The sequence below is a fragment of the Mesocricetus auratus genome, unplaced genomic scaffold (genome assembly GCF_017639785.1).
Source record: "Mesocricetus auratus isolate SY011 unplaced genomic scaffold, BCM_Maur_2.0 Super-Scaffold_4256, whole genome shotgun sequence".
Classification (NCBI taxonomy): domain Eukaryota; kingdom Metazoa; phylum Chordata; class Mammalia; order Rodentia; family Cricetidae; genus Mesocricetus; species Mesocricetus auratus.
In genome coordinates this window covers 92,804,011-92,815,526 of record NW_024429182.1, presented here as the reverse complement: position 1 = coordinate 92,815,526, position 11,516 = coordinate 92,804,011, and the positions used below count along the sequence as shown (strand labels likewise).

At 46.6% G+C, this 11,516-nt stretch overlaps 1 protein-coding gene across 2 annotated transcripts; it reads right to left on the bottom strand.

Annotated features, from left to right (window-relative positions):
* Positions 1-1,171: 1,171 nt before the first annotated feature.
* On the bottom strand, positions 1,172-11,516 carry Hpx (hemopexin). Of its 2 annotated transcripts, none has more exons than XM_040757071.1 (10): positions 10,236-11,516; positions 7,655-7,713; positions 7,506-7,577; positions 7,089-7,210; positions 5,814-5,967; positions 5,047-5,259; positions 4,689-4,817; positions 1,910-2,040; positions 1,659-1,821; positions 1,172-1,521 (listed from the first exon to the last, which is right to left on the bottom strand). In XM_040757071.1, exons 1-10 carry the CDS (start codon positions 10,373-10,375, stop codon positions 1,262-1,264), a joined length of 1,443 nt encoding a protein of 480 aa, XP_040613005.1. In that variant the 5' UTR covers positions 10,376-11,516; the 3' UTR covers positions 1,172-1,261. The 2 variants fall into 2 exon arrangements, with proteins under 2 accessions (XP_040613005.1, XP_005087494.4); XM_005087437.4 differs by lacking the exon at positions 10,236-11,516 and adding an exon at positions 7,853-10,218.

The window sequence follows — 11,516 nt, the reverse complement described above, 5'->3', positions numbered from 1 at the left end:
AAGGTGTCTCAGTTGGTAGAGTGCTTGTTTAGCAGTCACAAAGTACTGGGTTTGATCTCCAGGATAAACTTGGCATGGTGGTGCATGCCTGTAACCCTAGCACTGGAAAGGTCAAGACAGAAGGATTAGAGAAGTTCAAGGACATCCTTGGCTAGATGGGGAGTTTGAAGCCAGCCTAAGCTACATGAGACCAAAGAAGAAGATAGAAAGGAAGGGGAGAGGAGGAGGGTCAGGGGAATCAGAAGAAATAAAAGGAAAAGCAAACAAGAAAAGGCCTGTGGTTTCGATTAGAAAATCATCTACGTGGAAGCAGAAATCCACAACTAACCAATGGGCTAAGCTCCTGGAGTACAATTGAAGTGAGGGAGGAGCAAAAATATGAACAAAGGAGTCAAGACCATGACGGGGAAATACACAGAATCAGCTGACCCAAGCTAGTGAGAGATCACTGATTCAGGTCTGACAAATGGGGAACGTGCATAAGATTGAACTAGCCTCCCTTAATATAGGTGACAATGGTGCGACTGGGACAATATATGAGGCCACTGGCAGTGGGTCCAAGATCTGACACTAATGCACAAACTGACTTAGTGGAGCCCATTCTACATGGAGAGATACCTTGCCCAGCCTAGACACAGGTGTGGGGATAGAGAGGTGCCTTGGTCCTGCCTCAATTAGATGACAGAACAGACTTAGTAGACTTCTGAGGGGAGGTCTTACCCTCTCTGTGGAGCAGATGGGGGAGGTGGGGAGTGGAGGGAGTGAAAGGAAAGGAGGGAGGGGGAACTGGGATTAGAATATAAAAAAATAAATTAATAAAAAAAGAAAAAGAGGAAGTCATCTATGTATTGCCCTTGCTTCCCACGGCCTTGTTTGAACTTGAGAGTCTCAAAAGAGTAGTTGCTTGAGTGGGAGACACGGCTCAACTTTTAAGAGCTCACACCGCTCTTGACTAGGATCCACACCCACATTGGGCATCTCATAACTGCCTGTAACTGCAGCTCCAGTGGACCCAATTCCTCTCACCTCTGTGGGCACCTGCACTCATGTGCACATACCCATGCACTTTCATCTACTTAAAAAAACAATGAAATAATAAGTGTTTTAAAAAGAAAGTTGCTAACCTTTAAATTCAAATAAAAAAGACTGTTTCACAATCAACACCCCATGATTCATGTGAAGAAACCATCTGGTTTTATTAGGATGAAAATGGAGAGGTGGCTGGGCTGGACTGAGCTGGGCTAATTCCCATCAGGACTTCTTACTGACTGCAGCCAAGAAGGCTGTTTACTTTCTGGGGCTTAGAAACCGTCTTGGCAGCATTCAGTTTGTCTATACTGCTGTAGCAGTACAAATTGGGCCCATGGATAAGGTACAAGCTGGGACCACTGGAAGAACATGAGTTGGGACCAAGAGACTTTTCCAAACACAGGGCCCCATCAATTTTCTCATGGGGCCAAGAAAGCTCTGTCCATGTCGCCTGAGCACCTGACTTCAGATCCAGCCACCATAGCCGCCGTCCTGGGAAGAAGACAACAAACTTAACATGGCTTCTATATCACGAGAATCTCAACTTAGCTTTTCTCATCCCCACCTGGTCATCTATGCCATGAATAATTAGCAGAACAAGACACCCCTTAGTACCCAAAGTTCCTCACCTGCTGTTACATAGAGCTTGGAAGAACCAGGGCAGCTAAAGGCTGAATCCACAGTCTCAAGGCTGATCCCAGGAGGGCTCCCAAGTTCCTTCTCCAGTCGCTTTGGATAACCGCTTACTAGGGTATTGCCTCCCTTTGTCAGGAAGACATACACTTGAGTGCCCTAGGGGACAAAGGAGAGTAATTAACATAGACCTGTATAGTCTTGTCCTGTCCCAGTTTCCATCTTAAGCCTTGCTCCCAAAACGCACCTGGATGAGATAGACTTTATCATCCCAGGAAAAGGCAGCATCTACTGTTGAAGGCCCCTGGGGCCAATGATGAGCAATGGGCCAGCTATGCCACCCATCACGGCTGGAGTCCAGACGCCAGTAGTGGGAGCCTGTGGGATATCAGAGGTAGTGCTAGAGCTGGCAGTAAAAGCTAACATAGTGAAGGGACAAGCAAGGAATGCAGGTTTGAGTCATGAGAGGGAGAGAATGCATGCAGAGGCCAAGAAGGAATAGGGTGAGGGGAGAGCCATGTTGGGAACTGTGGCTTCATTGGAGCTGGAGTGAGCAGGGGCCACATCGAGAGGCAATCATGAGAACAGCAGACCAGACTTCAGCAAGTGTGTGTGGTATATGTGAGTAAGGCACACATGTGTATGGAGGAGGATATATGAACTTATACATGTGTATAAAGGCCACAAGAGGATGTTGGCTATCCTGCTCTATCAATCATTTTCTACCCCGTTCTCTTGAAAACCAGATCTTTTAATTACTCTAGAGGTAGGCTGGCAGTGAGCAAACCCCGATGGTCTTTCCGTGTCTGCTTCCCAACAGTAATAGGTTACAGGTGTGCACCCTGATTTGCCTGGCCTTTTACATGGATCCTGGGGATTCCAAATTCAGTTCCTCACACTTGAGCAGCTAGCAAGCTCACTTACTTAGCAATCTCTCCAACCTCTTTTATTATGTATACAGTGTTGTCTTCATGTATCCCTGCAGGCCAGAAGAAGGTACCAGATCTCATTACAGATGGTTGTGAGCCATCATGTAATTACTGGGAATTGAACTCAGGACCTCTGGAAAGTCAGCTAGTATTCTTAGCCACTGAGCAATCTCTCCAGCCCCTCTCCAATCTCTTTTATTCTCATAGTAACTTACTAAAGGAATTTACTCTTATTTCCCTTTCCCTCACTGCACTCTAACTATGCTTGTGTTTCTATCCTCCATTGAAATTGCTCCTATCAAAGTCAGCACTGTCCTCCAAATATACTGGTTAATTTCTACCTTTTGGCTTTCAGCGTCATTTGACTGTTCACCACCCCCTTTTCCTATGGAGCTGTGGGTGGCATTTGTGAACTTCTGATCCTCTGCTTCCGCTTGCCATGCCCAGTTTATATGGTTCTAGGGATCCAGTCCAGAACTTTGTGCATGCAGAGCAAACAACTCTACCAACTGAGCTATATCCCTAAGCATTCCTTCTTCATTAAACATTCCAAAAAAGAAAATCTTAGCTCCTACAGTCCCAGATTCATGCAGCACGCTACTTATTTTTTGACTATCCTTTTTGATCTTCTATCTAAGAGATTAGAGTCGCTATTTTGTACTCTTTTCTTCTCTAAATACCTTTACCTCCCTTGATGGTCTCATAAATATCATCTGTGTGCTAGGACACCCATAAACTCTTTTCCATTCAGACTGACATCTCCTTTGAACTTTAGGCTCACATTTAATTGTTCACATGACACATTCATTTGGTCCTGTTTTGTACCCCAAACCTAGGATGTTCCAATCAATCTTTGCTCCCAACACACACACACACACACACACACACACACACACACACACACACACACACACACACTTACTTTGTGGTTTCCCCCAATGATCCCACACACTCACCATAGATGCATATTCTCCTGACACATGTTATTACTATGACATGTGTTCTCAGCTCAGTTCTGTATTGTCACAACATGTATGTTTCATTGAAGTTATATGTTTTTTTTCACTAAGGTGTGCATTCATGCTAGAGGATACACATTCCATGTAGCTATATATTTCTCAATAGAACTTGTTAATCACAACATATCATTTGCTCAGAAGTTAGGAATTAAAAGGTATTTTTACTTTTCTATGCTCTTGCCATTTATGTCATTTTTGCTACATATATCTCAGCTTGAATGTACTTTGGTTGTTCCCTCCCATTTTGGAGATGTCTTCAGTGTAGAGTGTGCCCTGTTACTACCTGCCTTAGGAGTTGTATGTTCCAAAATATCATGAGATGGCTTTTACCAACTGATGACACAGATCAAGGGAAGGATAACTTCATTGAATATTTAAAGCAAAAAAAAATCTCCTTGAAGCTATATTCTAAGGGTCTGGAGTGCTCAAGGGTCTGTTTGTTAGCAGTGGGAACTTCTCATCCCTAAGTGATGCTGAGTCCAGAGTCCAGGAAGTAAGAATTAAACACCTTGGAAAGATGGGGTTCCTGAAATAAATTAAGGGGAGCCGGAGTACTCAGAAAGGCATGTTCCAGAGCAAATGACACAAGGAGGCACAGAGACACAGGGAGAGCCAGAGAGCAAGGAGTCTCAGAGAGACACACAAGAACCAGGGAGACAGGCAGGTGTGGGTACACAGAGAGGTCCAGAGAGCAAGGGACAGTCGGCGGACTCAGCAGGCCAAGGGATAGTCAGAGGACTCAGCAGGCCAAGGGACAGTCAGAGGACTCAGCAGGCCAAGGGACAGTCGGAGGACTCAGCAGGCCAAGGGACACTCGAGAAATGACTGGGAATAGAGGTATCCCACAGAGCACATAAACAGTACAGAATCAGACAGTCCAACATGTAGAAGAAAGGCCTGGACAGTGAACGACAAGGCTGAAAATATGCATCTGAGGGGATGGTGTGCTAAATGGAGGTGAGGGACAAAGGGACAAAATACAGGACCTGGTGATGAAAGTGGAGGGGCTCTGTCAGAGAGGAGGGGTGTAAGCAAGAGACAGGAGGGTAGAGACGGGGAGTTTGGGGCAGTCTCTCACCACTGAAGGCATAGGTGGCACCACGGTGGTCAGACATTAATGCAGTCAAGCCGGGATCTGGGCTGCAGCGTGAATGCATAGGATGGGTGCTATTCCCGTGACCAGTTGCATTTCTGTGTCTACCGTGACCTGGAAGAGAAACAGGTGATGGGAACACAGGGAGAGGGAGTTAGAGTATGTTCTGCTGATGAAGAGACAGCCAGGACTAGTGGGAATGTGGGTTTCCCCTGTTTGAGGATAATGGGGGGAACCACTGTAAGATGTTAGAGTACAGAGTTAAGGTGAGAGGTTAGCATACGAGCAAACTCAGCCAGCGTAGGTAAATCCCAGTAGACCCCAGAGGCTGGGGCTTTCTCACCTCTGCCAGGGCAGGCCATGAAGTAGTCACGGGCATCCAGAGGGTATCTGGGAGGCACCTCTCCTGTGACTGGGTTGAAGCGCAGGAACTGGTTACCCTGGAAGCAGTAGTAGCGTTCAAGCCACCTCAAGGCTGCGGTGCAATTCCCAACGGCTGGCCAGGAACGTTCCTTTTTGGTTCTTGTAGCAAAGTCCCAGAACCACTTGCGGTTACCTATGACCAAGAAATCAAAAGGCAGTCAGTGAGGCTGGGTTTTGCACACCTTGGACTTGCACTGGGGCCCAGAATAGGTGGAGCAAACAAGCACCGCAGGGAGGCAGCTGAAGAGAGTGACCATACATCAAAAGCCAGCAGCAAGGTGTACATGATCAACCCAGTAATAGGAAGGGCTGGGAGAAGTCGGACAAAGAGGAAACAAACCGAAACCCCAGGCAGGAGTTATAAGGCAGACAAGAAAGGAAGCTGAAGGCAAATGTGGTATACAGGGAATAGCGTGGAGTTTCTGGAGACAAGGTCAGGGGGTATTAGCAGCGAAAGTGGAAAGGTCAATAGGGGTTTGGTCATGGTGAGATGACCAAGGAGCATGAAAGAGAAACGTTAGCCCAGTCGCCTTCATTAGAATGACTTCCACTTGATCTCTAGCCTGTAACGGGCTTTTCCATGCATTCGCTTTCCTTATAAAGCCAACAGTGGCTCTTCCCCCATCACCAGGAGCAGCCTGAGAACCATGAACCCAGCTGTGTTCTCGGATTCCCCTGTGGACACACCTTGGAAGAAGAGTATGCCTTCACTCTGGCATTCTCCATGGTGGCACTCCACAGCTGCGTCCAGTGGGTATGGGATTCCAGGAAATTCTTCTTGGAGCAGCTTTGGATATCCGTTTTCCTTCTTTTCAGGAGGGTATACCCAGACTTTGTCTCCCTGCATTCAGAAGCACGTTCTTGGGAACTGTTCACCTCTAGGTACGTGGCTCGCACATGCAGTTTTGCTCTGCTGCACTTACTCAGCATCTCCTTACAGCTTCGTGAATTTTCAGTCCACTAGTGGAGTACACCATGTTGCCCCTTGTACAATACATACTCTCAGCCAATACAGTCACCATATTACAATGCATTCACATCTGGATACGTATAACCAGACGCTCCTGTGGTACACTTAATTGCAGCATTCTTAGTTTTGGTAAGCACATTCACAAGTAGGTATCTTCTAATCACTCACCCATTCATACATCCATTTGCCCATTTACTTACAGATTCAATCAAGAAACATACACTGAATGACTATTACAGGATGGACATTATGAGAAGCACTGAGAATCCAGAGATAACAAGAATCCCTAAAAGCAACTGCTGCATGCCAGCCATTCAGCCACCAAGGTGAAAAGCATGCAAAAAGCAATGGGTAAAATAGGGAGAATGTCTAATTATGTCCGGAAAAGTCCCAGAAAACCTGGAAAGAAAGCATACGACCGAAGAGTTGAAAAATGAGTGAGAATTTACCTAGGTGGAAAGAGGACAGCAACATAGAGGATCCTAATATGTATTGAATACTCAGAAGACTGTGTGTGACCTCTGAGAGAGAGAGAGAGAGAGAGAGAGAGAGAGAGAGAGAGAGACAGATAGAGACAGACAGACAGACAGACAGAGGGGGAGGGAGGGGAGGGGGAGGGGAGGGAGGGAAGAGGAAGAGGGAGGGGAGGGGAGAGAGGATGAGAGGGAGGGGAGAGGAAGAGGAAGAGGGAGGGGGAGGGGCGCCTCTCCCTTGTGCCTTCTTTCTTTTACCTTGGTACCATCTTTCCATAGGCTGTGATGCTGCATGAGTTCCCTTGCCAGATACCAGCACTATGCCCTTGGGCTTCCCAAACTCCAGACCCATGAGCCAAGTAAAATACTATTCATTAAAATTATCTATCATCAGATATCTGTTACAGCAGCAGAAAATGGACCAAGTTAGGATCCATGCCAAGGACACTTGCGGGAGGAGGGACTCTAATGTTGGTTCCAGCCCTTTCCAGGCCAGCTCTTCCCTTGCCCCAGCAGTACCTTGATCAGGAAGACACTGTCGGGACCACGACGGAATGCAGCATCCACTGAGCTGGTGGAATTCTTCCATCTCTCTGAGATTGTTTCTCGGACCCCTGCGTGCCCCTTCCACACGAACTCCCCTGAAAAATCAACACTCTCTGAGGTTATCCAGAACAAGCATTTGACTGACTGAGATAGTGATTTATACCCTCAGAAAATCCCTGAGCCCTCACAGATGAAGACACCCTTTGAAGGGTCCATGCTTGGAGGTCCAAATATTCTAACATTTGTGTCTTTCATTTGTTTGCTTTTCAGACAGAGTCATCCATGTAGCCTGGGCTGGTCTTGAACTTATTATTCACCTGCCTTAGATTTCCTAGTGCTAGGAAATACATATATTACTAGCATATATCAGTATGCATATCTTTCTCCTACCTTTAAAGAACAGCATGGTCCCATTGTGATCCAGGGTGGTAGCATCAAAGCTCCAGCCATCCGAGCAGCGCTCTGGGTTGGAAAAATATCAGTAAGATGATAAAATGCAGAGACAGAGAAGACAAAGACTCAGGGGATTGGGGCCTCACCGATTACATCTGAGTCTGGCTTGGTCCCACTTTCACCTTCAGCAACATTCCCATGGGCACTAGAGAAAACACAAATAGATATCTGGGTCCAATGGGTCCTATTCCTCTTCCTTAGCTCATGACCTAGGTCTGGAAACTGGCCCCATCACACTCAAGCCCCGATCACAACCCTCTTTTCCTAAGTCCAGCTTTACTCACGAACGAAGAGGGTTGGCAACAGTCAGGGACCAGCACAGGCCCAGCAACACCAGGGTTACCGGTGCTACCACTGCCCTAGCCATGCTGAGCTGGAAAGGCCACAGGACAGTGCTGGGCATGAGGCTGAACTTATACAGAATCGGTAACAGCACCACCCCCATTTCCAACCCTATTGTAACAGCACCACCCCCATTTCCAACCCTATTGAGAAATATCGATGTTATATTTGCAGATGGCATCACAGCAAATAAGGTCAAAGTCTAAAAAGAAACCCAAATCCAAGACTCTCTCTTCCCGGCAGTAGCCCCCACCCCCTTCAGCAAATTTCCAGCTCTGACTAGCCCATATCCATTGGGACGCTCTGGAATCTGCAGGTGTAGGTGCTCATAAATCAGAATAGGGTGGACGGTTACCTTTCTGAGGCTGAGTTTATCTCTACAATAGGAGAGGGAAGAAGAGGGGGAATGAACCTTTTCTGTGTACTGAGTATCAAGTCCAATTCAATCGAAGCCTACGACAATTAAGCAGACCACTGCTTATAACCCTGCACACACAAATGAGTTTCCTCAGAAATATTCAAAAGAACCTTTCCCAAGCATTAGTCAGGGGGGCCTCTTCTAGGGGTACCCCAAACCTTTCAGCTGGTTTGGAGATATTATCTCACTATTGCCAAATAATTGTCTCATTATTGCCAAACCCTGTCCCCAACTCAACACCTACCAGGAAAAAAAAAGTTTCAAAAGCTTCTGAGGGAAGGCCTGACAGTATGAGGGCCCAAAGGGGTGTCATTTCCCTGTAGTCTCTCTTGGTAATTCCAACTTTGGAGGGAAACACTTATTTACCTGTCACAGAACATACTGAACTGTAACTAGGATTGCACATTCGTTACAACTGGTTTTGACTTAAATTTACCTTCTCCATGCATGCTTTCTTGACCAGCTTTTCTGACCTCTCAGTCTCTCATTTCCTTTATGTCACCTACCAAAATTTGGAAGTATTTTCCAGCTACTTATTGATCGCTTTTTGTTAGTTTTGTTTCTTAAGCAATCCTGGGTTTTCCCACGCACCAGGCAAGCGCTCTGCCATCCTGAGCCCTGTTCTTGTTGTCACTTTGCTGACCTGCTTTTCCTCTCATCATTACATTTCTGAGAATTTTTCCTCTTCTGAAGCACGCGGACATTATTAGTGGGGTATATTTATGATAGGTACATACGGAACTCTAGGGGTCACATTTGCTTGTCACTGCCCCTTCTCTGCGGTCCTACTTCTCTCCCCAAGGTTTTGGTCCCACATCCTCCTTCTTGAGGTATCACCTATCATTCCCAGTCCCTGCTATTCTCACCACTCCCTGGGACCTCCAAAGTCTGCTTCAGTTACTCCCAAGACTTGCTGCCAGCTCAGTAGAGAATTGTAGGTAGCAACAGCTGTGCTGTAGCCTGAGTCTCCAGACATCTCTTCCTTAGTGATCACTCTTGGGTGGTCTTATGGTCCTTATGTCCCTTTACCCAACCTTGGCAGAAGCCCTCTCCTTTATTAAGTGCTAAGACTGCAGGCCATGCTCATGCTGAGCTCGAGCCCTGCTACTCAGCTGCTCCTCCTGCCCTAGAATCTCTTTTCTGTTTCTGTTCTGCATAACTTCCTCCAACTAGAACATCAGAGTTCTGGGAACTCAGGGGCATGAGACCAGGTTTCTGCCATCACATACAATGTCCTCTTCTGACTAACAATGAACATGTGCTGTTAGTGTCACTCCTTCCTCACGGGTCAGTGGGCAAAGCTAGATTCCCAAAGGAAAAAGGACACAGCTCCTACAGCTGAGGCCTGACACCCACTGTCTCCCATCACAAGGCATCTCTGGCTGGATCTGCACTGGTAGCTGATACCCCAGACTCTCTCTCTCTCTTCCTCACAGCCTCTGATACCTTATATAGCCTTTCTGGAGATCCATTTCTAACTTGTAGGCCAGTGTCTGTCTAGCATAGTCCTCTAAAGAGAAACAGCACAAATATCAGGTGCTCATTTTACAGCGCTGCCTCTTCACATATAGTTCTGGGCCCCTTTATACCACCCCTGGATCCATCCATCACCTGCCTCCAAAAATTACTTATGGCCCTTTAATATTGTTGTCTTCTAACTCATCTACCATGCATTCATCTGGTGGCTTAAAAGCAATGTCAGAATCTCCAGGGACCGACTAGATCCCCCCCCCCAGTGTTTCACAAGCAGGTAACACAGATGAAGCCCAACTTCTAGACAAAAGCTGTGAGGTAGAGCATTACATCCACTTGCAAACACTGGGCTGTGAATATGTGGCAACTCTGGTGGTGGTCACTGGTCATAAGTCATAAGTTAACTCTCCTCAAGCACTCAGCACAGCACTGACCTTGCTTTTATTCCTCTCATCAGAAGAGGCCACCTCTGCTTGTCCTCAGTCCATCCAGCCTTCCTCCTGCCTGGACCAAGATGTTTGTTCATAGTTATGCACACACGCCCCCTGGAGGCCACAGGCACCAGTGCACTCATACCTTCAACCACAGGTCACAGGCTGGGAAGATTTCCCTCTTGCTGACTGGCTTTCCAATCTTGCCCTAACACTCCTCCTAATCCCTAGCTACCTGGGGTTAGGAGCATGCACATCCTCTTCTATGCCCCGTTCCTGTCCTCGGTAACCCTCCAGTATTCAGAGGGGGTATAGAGACCTCAGTCTCCAGCTTGATTTCTGGGGAAATTCAAGTTCTGAAAAATACAATCATTTCCCTTTTGGTGTAGTCTTTTCAATTCTCCCAACCAACAGCTTTTTGACTTCCTCCAGGAAAGACTGAACATAGGCCAGCAAAAGCCTTAATGGCTAGGACATCCTTTGGCATTGCAAGGCTCTATGTTTAAGCTGAACATTGGCTTCATTATCCCTTGGGATAGCTTCATTCAACCTGCCCTAAAACTAATCTGACTTCAGTCATCCCAAAAGGGATGACTGAGTGCTGGGTGTGCCAGGCCTGGTGCTTTCATTGTGTATCCCAGCAGAGACCAGATTCTCCCACTCCTGGGGTTAGAAAGCTTAGGAATAAAGCTTCAGGGACCTAAAAAGAGCTCACTGCTCCCAATAGATCCCTCCAACAAAAACATTTTCTTTTGCTTTATAATGGATCTTCTGGATAGTCCATTCCTTTTTGTTTTTGATTTATATGTGTGTGCCTACTTGTCTTTGCCCTGTGTGCAAGCAGGTGTCTGAGGAAATCAGACAGAGATGGGCGTTGGACCCCTGGAACTGTAGTTACAGGCGGTTGTTATCCTCTGGATATGGGTGCTGGGAAACACACTCTGGTCTTCTGAGATATCTCTTCTGGCACTAAATAACCCACTCCCATCTCCCTATGAGTAGAAAAGAATTTATTCACATCTGCTAGGTACCTATATCTGCTGTTGTACTAAGCACTTATTGAAATTTCATTTGTTTTATTTTGTTCCTGTGGTGTGCAAATCCATGTACTGAAAGTTTACTCCCCAATGAGTCAGAGGTGGGAGTGGGACCTATGGGGAAGGTTTTAGGACAATGCATTTATAAAAACAGCATATAAAAAGGTTCCCTCGCCAGGCAGTGGTGGCGCACACCTTTAATCCCAGCACTCAGGAGGCAGAGGCAGGCAGATCTCTGTGAGTTCGA